Raw genomic sequence first — 16370 nt, forward strand, 5'->3', positions numbered from 1 at the left:
GTTACTCATCAGCCTTACACTGATCTAATTTCTTTGACAGTAACCACTCATTATTGTACTTATTCCTTCACTTTGAGTATTTATGATCAGATCAGCATAAACTGTTAAAGAGCAATCAGTTGGTTGTTAAATCTGACATCACAGAGCTGATTCCACATCATGGGCGGCATTTCCATTTCAAGGTCGGAACCCCGACGTTGCGGGTCCCAACCCTGCACCGCTGCGGCAATGCACACGTGTTGCGATTTTAATAGGGAAAATAGTGAATTGGCCCAGACTTGCGTTTGCAGCCCAATTAGTGGTGGCGGGTGAGGGAATCAGGCGAGACACCGGCAGCAGCAGGCCTGATTTTAAGGGCGAGTGGTAGCCATTGCTGAGTTTGCTGTCCTTCCAAACCCCTGAGTCTTGTAAGCAGAAGGACCTGTCTGGCCCCCACCCCCACCCAAGCCAAAATGCCCTTGTCAACAGTGCAGAGGTATAAAAGATAATTCTCACTGAGCACAACTGGTTGCCTGTGAATGAGGGCCTTCTCTGAACATTCCCTCTTCAGTGGTGCCTCTTGCTGCTGTCCTGCCATTCAAGTTCACTTCCTGCTGTAACAATGTCACCTCCTCCCTATTATGGTTGGGACCCTGCGTGGATCCCGCACCTTAAAAAGAAAATTCAAAACTGGCCCCTAACAAGCTGACAACAAACTTGTAAAGAGGCTTAATTGACCATTTAATTCGTTCAGGTGGATTGCCATTCCCAGCTTCTGTCGCAGTCGTCGGGAAACCAGCATGTCGACCTGAGGGGCGAATTTAAGAGACCTCCCACCCCGATCCCCCCCTCTCTAAATCAAATAAAATTCCTGCCCAGAATTGTAAGATTTGAGTATCATGCACTGTAGTTGTGATGTAAAATCTTATCAGCACAGTGGATAGCTGCCAACCATGTCTTGTGTGCAAGGCCTATTAGCCTGTAATATGGGGAGGTTTGATGCTTACCTTTTAATCAAATATATGCTTTGAGGACTGACTATTTTTTCTATATATTCCTCATTGCCAGGGAACTCTAGGTTTTGACAGCATTGTGGAATTCCCCATGGGCTAGGGAGCCATTGACTACACACATGTGCCTGCGTGAATCCCTTATTTAAACACGAACATATTCAGGAACAGGAAGGGATTCCATTTCCTTAATCTGCAGCTTGTCTGTGACAACCGGCAGCGCGTCAAGCAGGTGAATACATGCTATCTATGTAGCTGCCACAGTGCGTTTATAGTGAAACCGTCATCAGTCCCACAGATCTTTGAGCCCCAATGCACTTGGCTGGCTACTAAATGACAAGGGATACCCTCTGATGTCATGGCTCATGTCTCCCTGGGAAACCCCCAAATACCTCTTGAGTGTTCTTACAGTGAGAGCCATTCAGCCAGCAGGAATATCACTGAGCAGAACACTGGGGTCCTGAAGCAGAGGTTTAGATGCCTTGACCGGACAGGAAGTGCCCTACAATACTCAGCCTAGAAGGTGATGATCATGAGAATCCAGGCTTTGGCACCAGCAGTTGTGCCAAAGGATCAAGCTCAGAAAGCACAAGGCAAGAGCAGGGAGAGGACTAGAGGTTTTCGGGTAGAAGGCTTACACCTAGGAGGAACGCTCGCCATCATCTAAGTGAACAGCACTTTTGAGAGATGTGCACCACCATTGGACTTCAATGCAGTTTCGCCACTTGATGGACCTTCCAGGACTAAGGATCCATCAGGCAGTCCAACATCCGCACTCAATCCTTTCAATCCCTTCCCCATGAAGATCACTATAAAGAAGAATCACTGATTCCACCACTAGCCACCAATCTTTTTATCTACATCAAAAACAATGTAAACATAATACAACCAATAGCCCTTACAAATATTTATCTATTCACCCTGGTGCTTATCCTGAGTGGCTCACCTGTAAGTGCACTTGCGTAATCTAGTGCTTCCTATGAAGTGCAACCCCAGTGGCACAGCAGGTGAGGTGCATGGCTACTGAGAATCTGAAGAGGACTGTTCACATGTTGTCCTGCGACACCCTCGACAGGCTGTGAGCTGTGATGGACCCACCTCAGGTTGCACTATTTCAGCATGGGCTTCAGCAATTTGGGCTACCTGGCTGAGAGCCAACAGCAAGGGCAATGGTGCAGGGAGGACAGGGAGCAGCAATGCTGGCATCCTGCTCCATGATCACCACACCATTACTTCAGGGCCTCTTTTCAGCCTACCCAGTGATCTGGTGGAGGACAGATTTCTGGCCATCAGAGAGACACTCAAGCCCCTTTCAACTGAGGAGCCCACAGTCACCATGGCAGCTGCCTGAACTTCCAACACAAGAGTCTGTTGTTCCATGCAAACTGCTATGATTGCAGTGGAAGCTGTGATCTTAGTCACCAGACGCTGCGTGATATCAGGCTCCTCAGGTTGCTGACCGGAATTGACCAGTACCAAGCCAAGGAGGAAGTGGACTGTTCCACCACCCAACCATGACCTGTTTAGTTGGTCGCAATCATCAGTCTTTTTCCGAAGCATGGCCCTGCGAAGTCCTCATCTGAATCCTCTACAGAAGAACTATTATGCAACGTTGATCTCTGGAAAGGTGGCACCTGTGGTGTCCCTTCCACCCTGTATGGCTGCTGCCTGCTAGTGCCTGATGCGTTCTACTGTGAGGATCCCTCTTCAAAGCTAGCTTCTAAGTTACGCATGCTGCCAGTCTCTAAGCTGGTGCCTGCAACAGTGGTAGCCTTGGATGCAATGCATTCTTCTCACTCTCCTCCTCCTCCTTTGTGTGCAAGGTGGCTGTTGTTCATCGTGAACTTGCTCCAGGTGACAAGGTGGTTCTTGTTCCTGGGAGCCTGAAATGATAAAGCTGGTAGGGTTAGAGTTCACTGTGTATGGTCACTGTAGGAGAATGTAAGTGACAAGACCATTGGAGTTGTGGGGTAAGGATAGTTTTGGGTGAGAAAGGGATCAGGAATAGCTCATCTGTAAGGAAGCTGGAGTGGCCACATACCTCTAGATGAGATTTCCTCTGCTGTGCCTCTGGCCACAGTATCTCCCTCTCTTCTCCCGATCATGGCCAGAATTGCCTCCTCAAGGGGAGTGATCTTATGCAGGAATGGTTATCTTCCCACGGTCTGGTCCTGCTGCTGTCTGTTATATACTATCTTGTTTTGGAAGAGAAAGAATAGTGATTGTGAATGAGTTTATTGGCAGGTGTGTTTGTGTGTGTTGTCTCATATGATTGAAGTGCTGTGAGATGTGTCTGAGGTGTGTGAATGTTAGCATATCGTTAGATGATGGATTAAGTGTTTTGAGGTTGTGGTGCTGGTGGTGGTGGTGCAGTTATTGAGAAGTATGTTTGAGATGGGATCTTACCTTGACCATTCATGTCAAGCCATAAATTTCCTGTGGCACTTTCTTGTCCTGAGGCCAGAGTTCCAGGCTGTGACCTACTGGGCGATCTCCTCCCACCTGTGGTGCATTGGCTGCCTCTGTGGCTTCCTTGTCCCCTGTGGGTAGAGAACATCCCTCATCTTCTCAGCCTCCTCCACCAGGATCTCAGGTACCACAACAGATAACCTTGGCATCCTCTCTGTAGCTCCTTGAGATATCCTTCCACATTGGCTTCTCTCCCAGCCAGTGGATCCTGTAACTTCAGTGGAAGTGGGTGAGTGCAGGGTACATATATGCTCCAGGAAAATTGTGTCTATTCAGAGCTTGAGTGCTCAACTTGCAGTTGTCAATTAGTCTGAGAATTGTGTGCTAAATCCACACTTTCAAACAGGCCTTTCTAATTAGCACTGCATCCATTTAGCACCTGTTTTCACCATTTGGCCAAAATAACTCCTCCAAGACTCACTGCTAGGAAGACCCATTTTTAGTGATTTGGGAACCTGGCGATATTGGCGCAATATAAAAAGACCTCTGTGGAACCTGTGTCATACACAAAGGGGAAGTAATAGATTGATGCACACACCCTACAATACACTTTCCCTACAATCTTGTTTAATTATCCCAAAATGAGGTACGTTATTTCCTGAATAATTTGTACATTGGATATTAAGGAAACGAAGGAATATGGGGATAGGGTGGGAATTGAGGTAAAAAACTAGATATGATTTTATTGAATGGCAGAGCAGGCTCAAGGGGCTGTGTCGCCCCGACTCCTGCTCCTGTTTCTTATATTTGTATATTGTTAATTCTCTTGCTTAAAATTTGTGGGACCACAAGGGCATGGAGCACTCTGGTATTTAGTTTTGGGGCAGTGACTGGTCAAAAACAGAATTACTTCTTGCATAAAATTGTTTGCTATAAATACCGATACTGATTTATATTAATATTTTTTGTGCAGTTCCTCAAGTGAATTTGTGAGAACAAATTAAATGTTTTTGATCATAACCTTTTCATCTGATTGACAACTTCAGTCCTTGTTCTACCTATTTAATGTTGAATGATATTTTAGAAAAATACCTGCAGATTTCATATTAGGCTACTTCAACATGAATTTAAATTGGAGGTTGTTGTATTAATACTGTGTGCCAAACCTGAGAATTTAAATCTTTATGTCTTGGTGTTATTACTTGCGTATCTTGTGAATGTGGCAGTATGTTAAATATTGCTTTAAGCTAATGTAATCATATAAGCTCATATAATTCAACACAACGTATGGATACACTGAATCAGAATCTCTTAGTTATTTGGTGGCATCTTGAAGTACGTTTTGAGGTGCCCTTAGATTGGGAGGGCTATATGGTTTGCTTCCATGTTGGAGCACACCAGGAAATCTAATCGCATCGTGGAGAACTTGCCTTGGCTAATCTGCTGCACGCTTACCAGTGAGCGACCTTGATGGCGATGCACTGGTTTTGGGTCCATTAGGATTTGAATGATCATTTCAAAAAATAGCTGGTATCAAACTACAAAAAGATTGAAAAGTTGGTAAATTTAAAACACGTTGAATCATGAGTAAGACTGAATTCTCCATTAGTCACTGTAAATTGTAAATGATGGAAATAAATATTGTGTTTGAATATTTTCTGTGTTTTTGTAGTGTATGTTTCCCACCGATATTGGCCTGTTATTGGCAACATCAAAGTTAATTCATCCTTTTGTTTGGCTTTAGTACATATGTCTCTGAAATATAACTTGGCTTACCTTTCAATGTTGCATCAAAGGAAAGAAGCTAAGTCGATTGTTGAGTTTTAAAAATAATCTGATTGTGCCCCAAGGACAGTCGTTAAAGATATAGTAATAATCTTGGTAAGGTCATTAGAATGATATTTTAATGTATAATATTTCATCATTACAAGCTTTAGGCTGGGATTTAACTGCCTCCGTCTAGCCTGGGGATCCGACCTGTATTTTGCGGGTCGCCGGGCTTTATTTGGTGTGAGGCGGGACTTCCACCTGCTTGAGGTAGGAAGTCCCGTCTAATAGAGCTGCTGGCCAATCAGCGGGCCGGCAGCTAACTGTCCCAGCAGTACCGCTGGGAGCTGTGGCCACTGCTAGGACTACAGCCCAGCTTGAAGAAGATGATGTAGGGAAGCCTGGAACAAAGATAAGTTTTGGTTGCCTCGCCGGGGGTGATTGGCGGGCCCCGGCGAGGCAAGGGTGGTCAATTGGAGGTCATGGGGCGTGTTGGGTGTAGTTGGGGCAGCGGGGGTGGCCCTCCATTGGGCACAGAGGGCCTCCTGCTTTTGGCAGACGGCTTCTCGGGCCTCTTGTCACCCGACTAGCCACGGGTAAAATCCTCGTGGAGGCGGGCAAAGGCCCTTAAGTGGCCATTAAGTAGCCACTTAAGGGCCTTGATTGGCCTGGGGCGGGTGGTCTGTTTTTCACCACCGAAGCCCCGTGTGAAGTGGTGGTGGAGGCGGGAGCGGGTCAAGAAGGCCTCCCGGAGTCTCCCTCTCCATCTTACACCAAACACCACCACCCCCCCCCGGCCACCATCCCGCTCATTGGGGGGGAGGGGAGGGATGTAAAATTCAGCCACAAACTTATTTTCACAAAATAATGTAAATAGTCATAGAATGGTTACAGCATAGAAGGAGTCCATTCTTCCTGTCGTATCTGTGCCATCTGTTTGCAAGAGCAACTCAGGTATTCCCACTCCCCTGACTTTTCACCCTAGCCCTGCAAATTTTTTTCTCTTCAGAAAATTATCCAATTCCCTTTTGAAAGCCATGATTGAATCTGCCTGCACCACACTCTCAGGCAGTGCATTCCAGATCATAACCACTCACTGCGTAAAAATGTTTTTCTTCATGTCACCTTTGGTTCTTTTGCCATTCACCTTAAATTGGTATCCTCTGGTTCTCGACCCTTCCGTCAATGGGAACAGCTTGTTTCTGTCTACTCTGTCCAGGCCTCTCATGATTTTGGACACCTATATCAAATCACACGGTTTTAAACCTGGCTTCCTATCTCATCTCATTTAGTTCTTCCAAACTTGCGGAGTGGTGATACAGATCTTATGATTCCGGAACCTAAACCTGTGGTCGATAATGATGAGCTGGCTAACAGCTATGAACGAAAGCTAATAGAGGTAAGGAAAATGTTTAGTCTTGTGTCTCTTCAGTTTATTTCGGCATTTAAATTTCTGGGTAAGCTGCTTTTTTTATATACCTTTCTTGGTCTTCCTGACATCTTGTCAGCTGTCAAGAGAGCAGGTAACTAACACTTTGTGCAGTAATGGAGATGTGAAATGGTAGCTAGGAGCAGTTAGCGAAACCCTGAGGTGATATTCACTCTTACTTTTCCCTCCTTTCCTTGATTCAAATTCATCACTTCCTCAACTATGCATCTAAGATTGGGAACTGAAAGCTGTGGAGGATTCCAACTACATCCCACTATTCTGTGTCATTGTTCGTAGTAGCACTACAATATTGTGTTACTGTGTCTTCCTTTGGAGTTAACAGTTTATGATGCAGAACGCTTATACATTACACTATTGTGTTCACAACATTTAAGACTAATGTCAATAAAATGACGCATGGTACCAGTGCTAAGATGATGTATCTTCCTGCTGTTGGGTGTTTCTGCCCTCCCTTCCCTCACCCTAAACATAGGCAAAGCATCTATGAGACATGTGCCGGTTAAAGGAAATTATGTTATGGCCTCCACCTAAGTGCTATTGAACCAATAAATACAGAGGAAAACTATAATGCCAGCATAAAGCATGAAGCAAAGGAGATATGGAGATGGCACCAAAGCAATCATACATGGGCATTGGGGGCTCAGAGGCTTCACATGTCCAATCACACAGCTCAGATAATTCAACATACTGTACAGATGCACTGAATCAGGATCAATTAGTTATTTAGTGGCACCCTAAGGTGCTCTGTGGTTTGCTCCCATGTTGAAGCACTCCAGGAAATCTGACTGCAGAGTGGGAACTTACTTTGACCATTCTGGCACAGGATGGATCAAATGGCCAGAAATTATCAAAAAATACAAGGTGCAAATAAATATATAAGAACATTTATAAGGTGGCATGAAACATTCCAAAAGAAGCTACTAGGTAAAAATAGAGCCTGATCATTCATGTGCATACTTTGGAGTCACGGTTTGTCCTTGTATGATGCAGCACAATTCTAAGGCAAAAAGAAGGGTAAGAAAGCTGAGCAGAAGGCAGCACCATGCAGAAAGCAATTGAAACTCAATGAGAGAAGAATAGGCATATAAAGGGAGACATTTTTGCAGATTTCAAACACAAAAAAGGCAACTTTATGGAGATGCCTTAAGATTTCCATCTGAATTTTGGCATCTTTTTCTGCATTTATTAAATTATAAAATTTATTTTTAGTACTGTATAATTGTATAACCGAGTAACCAAGAAGGTGGCTGGAAACATTTCCAAACCATATTTTGAGATTTTGTTGTTTCTTGTTTACTACTAAGTATTTGGTCAATTTTTTTTATTTTTGCTGCTTGTTAGATGTTATGAGGGGCCTAGATTGAGTGGATGGGAAAGACCTATTTCCCTTAGCAGAGAGGGCAATACCAGAGGATTTTAATTTAAATTAAACGGTGAAAGGATTAAAGAGAGTTGAGGAGAAATATTTTTCACCCAAAGGGCGGTGGGGTCTGGAACTCACTGCCTGAAAGGGTGATAGAGGCACTTGGACTGCAGCAGACAACTCACCATCACCTTCTTAAGGGCAATTAGGACTGGGCAATAAATGCAGGCCTTGCCAGCGATACTCACATCCCATGAAAGAATTTTTTTGAAAAAGCCTCATTGCATTTAAAAAATATTTGGATATTCGATTGAAGTGTTATTACCTGTATGGCTTTGAACCCAGAGTTGGAAAATGGGATTAGGTTGGATCGCTCTTTTACGGCTGGTATAGACATGATGGTCGAATGGTCTTCTTCCATGCTGTAACTTTCTATGATTCTATTGTAATTGACACACTTTCCTGTCACTGCTTATTGGTTGTTTATTTGTACCTTTCCTAATTGGGAGGCAATGGACATCTTTTAGGTGATGGTATTTAATTACTGTTTTTTGAACTTGATATTTAAACCAATCCAGATACAAATGTGGTAGACACTTTGCTTTTGTGGCATTTATATAATGTGATAGACACCTTGTTACATGTTACAAACAGGTGCTGTTTGACACAAGTTGATGAAAAAGATTTAACTTTTTGATAATATAGTAATATTTTTAACTATGCAAGATATGTTTTTAGCTCTTTCTTGGGAGATTCACTGTTGAATTTCACTGCCAATTTTCTACGCTGTCTTGACTTTTGGATGTGGTGTTAAGTGAATGTTCTGTCTGTGTTGAACAATGGTTCAGGTGAATATTTAGGATCTGGCACTTTCTGAAGAGGACTGAGTTCTCCAGTGTCAAGGCCAACGCTGGCCCTAAATCATACCACCCAAAAGACAGATAAACTAATTATTCATTTTCTTACTGTGCATTGCTGAGCTACAGAATGTGTCCCACATCTGCTTACATAGCAACAGTCGCTGCTTCAACTATTTGTTTGGTAAGGTCTAATTGAAGATGAATATTTTTGTCCATAAAATTGAAGTTCGCAATCTGTGTAAGGGCTTTTTTTTGATGTGATAAGAGTTATATCAGCCTTAACCTTGTTAACTTTTGACGTCTTTGTGTGATCTATTTTCATGTGTTCAATTGTATACAATGTATCCATCAATTACATCTTTATCAAGATGCTATCAGAATGGCAGTTAATCATGAAAATAGTCTTTTTAGCTCATTTCTAATCAGCTACTATTCTATTAACTTTTGTGATAGTGCCAATAGTTTCATTGCTCCAATTCATAAAAATTTAGGATGCATTGCATTTTTACCAGCTAAGGACTTTTACAAAAATAATCCTGGTATAGCAAGACAATAATCTCATAAAAGAGCAGGGCTGGATTTTGACGCATCTATCTACAAAGCATTTGTACGTAGTAATGTAGATGTTTGCAAAGATGTCGCTAGGAAGAGATGGTGTGAACATTTGCTGGAAGAGAATTAAGGTATTTAATTATTACAATTATATACAAATAAACATCAGCATAAACTGATGAGATGAAAGGTGAAATGTCTATAGTTTACCCAACCAAACAGTTGAAGTTGAAAAGATTAACAGCACTCCATCTATATTCTTTACCAGACACTTTCTTTATGTATATGTAACAAAAGTGTGGCCACTCAAACTTCAAAATGACGCTGATGCATTATGAGGATTTCAGAGATGAAGAATTTAGTAATTTAAGTACATGAGGCAAAAAGGAATAGAAGGATATGTTGATAGAGTGAGATGAAGTAAGGTGGGAGGAGGCTTATGTGGAACATTAATACTGGCATGGCCTGTTGGGCCAAGTGTCCTGTTTCTGTTTTGTTAAGTTATGAACAGAGGGTCTCAGAATTTAACTTAGTTTAATTAGAGCGAAGGTGAAAGCCAAATTGGCGAGTCAATAACAACTCGGCTGTGATTGGTATCTTGAGAGTTTGTCATTTACAGTGGAGTACTCCAAAATGTAATTTCTCATTTAACATGCTGAGCAATTTAATTTTTACAGATAGTTCTTTGCAGTCTTAAAGCCATTGAGATAGATTCTTCAGGGAGAATGTTACCTGTGTGATCTTCCAAACAAAAGCATTTATAGTGGACTATGAAGGGAGGGTGTTACATTCTCTTGCTGCTTGTAGGTTTTTAAAAAATTAAAAATAAGGTAAGTTGAAGAGAGAGTGTGACGGTCTACTTGAGGAACTAAGTGATTTACTTCTGTGCAGCATGAGTTGCCTGGATTACAACAAAAGTAATGTTTCATGTTTTTGTGCGTATGATTTTAAAAATTATGCTCATAATACTGGTTTGTTTAGGGGCAATTTATTTGTTTTGTTTTTAAACTATATTATGTATTAGAAGTAGGATAAACAGACTGCCTCTAATAACTGATGATGATTTATGTTTAAGCCTGATTCTCACAGGAACATGTACAGCAAAAGAATAAACCATTACGATTCCATATCACTGCACTGGTTTGTCCTAATACCTCTCTTGTGGACTCCAATAGAGATGTTTTGCTCTAGAATTAATCCACAGTTTAAAAATAAAGCAAAAGTAATTCCTATGCCAAATCCCCTATCCAATGCCTCACGAGAGAAAGCTGGGTGTGATTGCTCTTTACAAAGTCAATAAATGTTCTGCTTTTGAGAGGCATAATTTTGTGTTTCATGGCATTATGCCATTTATCATTGACAGCAATTTAATGTAAAGTAGCCATAGTGACATTATATTGATCCATCTCTCTTGCCAATATAAAATCAACAAAAAGTACTACCTGGCATAGCTAATTGAGGCCAGTTGAGATAAAGCTAGTATTAGATAACCAGTAAAATGACAGGCTTTACCTGTTACATGAGCCTCCATCCCGGACTCTGAAGTAAACAAGAATGTTTAAAAAAATCGCTCAATGGACCTTTATACACTTTAAATGTGATGGGAAAAATCAGTTCTACTTCTGTTTGTGAAAAGTTGGTTTGAAAATCGACCTTAATTTAAAAATGTCCAGATTCTTTTTGTATTTAACTATTTTTATTAATGACTTAGACTTTGGAATCAAAAACACAATTCCTATATTTGTATTTGACACCAAATTGGAGCAGGAAACAGCGACAGATGAGTGGGGCATTAAGAGCCCAGGAGAGAGAGAGCGAGAGTTCACAGCGAGAAACAGTGAGAGAGGAGCGGGGCATAAAGAGCCCAGGGGAGAGAGTGAGCGTTCACTGAGAGCGGGAAACAGCAAGAGTGGAACAGGGCATAAAGAGTCCAGGAGGCAGAGAGCGCAAAAGTTCACTGAAAGTGGAAACAGCGAGAGAGGAGTGGGGCATAAAGAGCCCAGGAGAGATTTCACTGAGAGCAGGAAATAGTGAGAGAGGAGCGAGGGTAGCTGCCTCCACCAGGCTTTCAGAAAGAAAAATCGAAGTTTGACATCAAAAGCAAGTCGGTAAGTGTTTGATTGGTGAGTATTTCCTAGTTATCTAAACCAGGAAATAAAATAGTGTGTCTTTTTTTAAGGTAAGGTTTATTACTACTAAGGTGTATTAAGTACTGTAGGGTTTATCAGTAATAATAAGTTTTATTAACATTAATAAGGTTTGTTAATAGTATTAAGGTTTATTAGTATTGTTAAAGGTTTGTTAGTAGTAGCTAGGTTATTAACTAACAGATAAAAGAATGACAGGGCTGCTCCAACCTCTAGAGTGCACATTCCGTGCTGTGTGGCAACTCCATGATTCTTCTCCTCATATAACCATATATGGATAACCATATGTGCAGGAAGGGTTGTCAGTTGCAGCAGCTTGACCTCCGGGTTTCAGAACTTGAGCAGCAGCTGACATCTCTGTGGTGCATCAGTGAGGTTGAGAGCTCCGAGGAAAGCATGTTTATAGATGTGGTCACCCCGCAGCTTAAGCGTATTGTTACGACTGAGGTGGGAGGAGTGCACTGTTAATTCAGTCCCACTTCTTCACAGGTCATAACATATATTTAAATTTTCCCACTTACAGAAACAGTCAATCAGATATCTATTTGTCCCCAAAATGAAGTACACCAACCAGATTTCTTTAATAAAAAACAAAATTGTCAGTTTATTATAAACCAAGTCTTAACCAATAATGAAGTAAACATATATGCGAATTGAAAAATTAAAGCCCCCTTTTTTTATCCTAGCCCTTATACACGTACTCACGTATATAGCTGGTTAACAGGGAAGAAAGGATTTTTGTTTACAGCTGTTACAAAGAAATAGAAGGAATAAAAAAAAACGTCGACTGAATAGAAGATATGGAAGTCTGTTGTTTTGGCGAAGTGTCCCAAAGGTGAATAGGTGGCTGCCATGAGGAGTAATCCTAGAACAGTTCTTTCCAGGCACTGTTGATGAACAGTCTGGGTAGGCTTTCAAGAAGTGCAGCAACAGAAGGCTTCATATAGGTCTTACATCAGGTGTGCAGCAACAAAGGTTTCAGTTCAGTCACATTCGATGCAAAGTTCTTTTAAAGATACAAGGTTTCTGCAAACATTCAGGATTTGTTCAAATACAGGAGGCAATAGTACAACTTGATACAGGATTTTCTTTTCAAGGGCATGATGAGCAGGGTCTTCTTCTCCTGGCAGGGCAATAAGCAAACTCCACCTGCCTGTTTTTAGCCAAACCAACTGGCTTTTTTAACAGTTCAAAATGAAACCAACTTTTTCCAGAGGCAAGTCCTATGACAGCCATAAATCGTGACTTGTCAATAAGCAAATAGCACTTCAGGTCAAACCCCCTGCTGGATTCTTTACAAACACGTGCCTTCCAGTAAAAACTTGTTTACTGGTCAACCTTCTGTTGACCTTCCTTTTAAGAAAACCCACAAAGTTCAGCAATCTCCAGATGATTCAATGTCCTAAGTTCAAATATAATTTCTTAAAACATATTTTACTCAGAAAAGCAGAAACGCTCACGTAACAGTATGCAGGGAGAGAGGGAATGGGTGACCACCAGACAGTCAAGAACAAACAGGCAGGTAGTACAGGAGACCTCTTATTCTCAACTCTGAATACCGAGGAAAGTGATGGTTCATCTGGGGAGTGCAGCCAGAGCTAAGTCCATGGTACCACAGTTGGCACATCTGTACAGGGGGGCACAAAGATGTGAATCCAGGATGGTGTGTTATCATTCTGTGTTACTAGTTCTGAAGAAGGGTCACTGACCTGAAACGTTAACTCCGCTTCTCTATTCACAGATGCTGCCAGACCTGCTGAGTATTTCCAGCATTTCTTGTTTTCATTTCAGATTTCCAGCATGCGCAGTATTTTGCTTTTATTATGGTGTGTTACCTCCCTGGTGTCAGGGTCAAGGAGGTCACTAAACGGCTTCAGAGCACCCTGAGCGGGGAGGGTGAACAGCCTGCAGTTGTGGTCTACATTAGTACCAATGATATATGTAGGAAGAGGGATGTGGTCCTGCAAAAAGAGTTAATGAGCCAGGTAACAAATTATCAAGCAGGACCCCAAAAGTAGTACTCTGGATTACTCCCAGTACCACATGCACATGAGCGTGTAAGTAGGAGGATAGTGTTGATGAATGTGTGGCTGGAAAGATGGTGGAGTAGGGAGGGCTTTAGATTCCTGGGACACTGGGACCAGTTCTGGAGAAGGTGGCATCTGTACAGGCCAGACGGGTTGCACCTGAATAGAGCTGGGTCAGATTTCCTTGTGGGGCAATTTGCTAATGCTTATTGGGGAGGGTTTAAACTAACTTGGCAGGAACCAGGAGGAAATGTCAGAGAGAAATACCAAGGTGCACAGAATACTGGCAGAGATAGATAGCACTAGAGTAGCGAATAGTAAGTTATTCGATAGATTCAGAGTAAGGGAGAAAGTAATAAAGTCTAAATCAGGGTTAACGTGCATGTATGTGAATGCTCGGAGTGTTGTTAAGATTGGTGAGTTACAGGCGCAGATTGATATGTAGAAATATGATGTTGTGGCTATAACAGAGACATGCCTCAAAGAAGGGCAGGACTGGGTGTTAAATATTCCTGGATTCAAGGTGTTCAGGAAAGATAGGAAAGGGAAAAAAGGAAGGGTGGCGGTATTGATTAAGGAGAGCATTGCAGTGCTGGAGAAAAAGGATGTCCCAGAGGGGTCAAGGACAGAATCAATTTGGCTAAAGTGAAGGAACAAAAAGGGTGCAGCTACATTGCTCGGTGTTGACTATAGGCCCCCAACTAGTAGAGGAACAAATTTGCAAGGAAATTACAGAGAGGTGCAAAAATTATAGGGTAGTTATAATTGGGGAATTTAATTATCCAAACATAGACTGGAATAGTAGTAGTGTAACGGGCAGTGAAGGCCAAGAGTTCCTAGAGTGTTCAGGAAAATTTTCTACAGCAGTATGTTTCAAGTCCAACGAGAAAGGAGGCACTGCTAGACCTGGTTCTTGGGAATGAGGTAGGCCAAGTGGAGCAAGTGTTAGCTGGAGAACATTTCGTGGACAGTGATCATTGTATCATAAGGCTTAGGCTGACTATGGACAAGGACAAAGAACAATTAACTAAGAATAATTAACTGGGGGAAAGCCAACTTCAATGGGCTAAGAACGGATCTGGGACGAATAAATTGGAGTCAAAGGTTGGCAGGAAAAACAGTACCTGAACAATGGGCTACCTTCAAAGAAGAGATAGTTCAGGCTCAATCGAGGTATGTTCCCTTGAAAAGGAAAGGTAGGGTAAACAAATCCAGAGCTCCCTGGCTGACAAAAGAGATAGAGATTAAAATAAAGAAGAAAAAGTGGGCTTATGACAGATGCCTGGGAGAGAATACTATTGAGAACCAGGCTGAATATAGAAGGTTCAAAGGGGAAGTGAAAAAGCAAATAAGAGAAGCAGAGAGAGAATATGAACAGAGACTGGCAGCTAGCATAAAAGGGAATCCCAAAGTTTTCTATAGACAAATGAATAGTAAAAAGGTGCTAAAAGCAGGAGTGGGGCCGATTAGGGACTAACAAGGGGATTTGCACATGGAGGGAGTGGGCATCGCTGAGGTATTAAATGAATATTTTGCACCGGTCTTTACCAATGAAGAAGATTCAACCCAGGCAATGGTGAAAGAGGAGGTAATTCAGACACTAGAAGGATTTAAAATTGATAAAGAGGAGGTGTTGGATAGGCTGCCTGCATTTAAAATGGATAAGACACCAGGACCAGATGAGATGAATCCAAGGATACTGACGAAGGTGTGAGTGGAAATTGTGGGGGCACTGGCCATAATTTTTCAGTCTTCCTTATACTCGGGGGTGCTGCTAGAGGACTGGAAAATTGCAGACGTTACACCCTTGTTCAAAAAAGGGTGTAAAGATAAGCCCAGCAACTACAGGCCAGTCAGTTTAACTTCAGTGGTGGGGAAACTTTTAGAAAGATTAATGTGGGACAAAATTAGTAGTTACATGGACAAATACAGGTTAATTAAAGAAAGCCAGCATGGATTCCTTAAGGGAAAATCATGTTTAACTAACTTGCTGGATTTTTTTGATGAGGTAACAGAGAGGATTCATGAGAGCAATGCCGTTGATATCGTGTACATGGACTTCCAAAGGCATTTGATACAGTGCTGCACAACAGACTTGTGAGCAAAATTATAGCTCATGGAATAAATGGGACAGTAGCAACGCAGATGCAGAATTGACAGGAAACAGAGAGTAGTGGCTCATGGATGTTTTTCAGGCTGGAGGAAGGTTTGTAGTGGAGCTCCCCAGGGGTCAGTATTGGGACCCTTGCTTTTCCTGATATATATTAATGACCTAGACCTTGGTGTACAGGGCACAATTTCAAAGTTTGCGGATGACACGAAACTTGGAAGCATTGTGAACTGTGAGGAAGATGTAGAACTCAAAAGGACATAGACAAGTTGGTGGAATGGGCGGACTGGTGGTAGATGAAGTTCAATGTGGAGAAATGTGAAGTGATGCATTTTGGTAGGAAGAACATGGAAAGACAATATAAAATAAAGGGTACAATTCTAAAGGGGGTGCAGGAGCAGAGGGACCTGGGTAGAGATGTGAATAAGTCATTGAAGATGGTAGGACAGGTTGAGAGAGTGGCTATTAATAGGGCATAGAGTACAAGAGCAAGGAGGTTATGTTGAACTTGTATAAGACACTAGTCAAGCATCAGCTGGAGTATTGCGTCCAGTTCTGGGCGCTGCACTTTAGGAAGGACGTGAAGGTGTTAGAGAGGGTGCAGAAAAGACTGATGAGAATGATTCCAGGGATTAAGAACTTCAGTTATCAAGATAGATTGGAGAAGTTGGGACTGTTTTCCTTGGAGAAGAGAAG

The 16370-nt window shown here is 42.1% G+C and overlaps 1 protein-coding gene across 5 annotated transcripts in view; it reads left to right on the top strand.

Moving 5' to 3' along the window:
• snx29 (sorting nexin 29) overlaps positions 1 to 16370 on the top strand; it is a 659344-nt gene that overhangs the window by 297017 nt on the left and 345957 nt on the right. For all 5 annotated transcript variants that reach the window (XM_068056248.1, XM_068056249.1, XM_068056250.1 and 2 more), the window contains one exon: positions 6458 to 6564. In XM_068056248.1, the coding sequence (XP_067912349.1) occupies positions 6458 to 6564 (107 nt within the window). The remainder of the gene's footprint in view (positions 1 to 6457; positions 6565 to 16370) is intronic.

The sequence above is a fragment of the Heterodontus francisci genome, chromosome 24 (assembly GCF_036365525.1).
Source record: "Heterodontus francisci isolate sHetFra1 chromosome 24, sHetFra1.hap1, whole genome shotgun sequence".
Classification (NCBI taxonomy): domain Eukaryota; kingdom Metazoa; phylum Chordata; class Chondrichthyes; order Heterodontiformes; family Heterodontidae; genus Heterodontus; species Heterodontus francisci.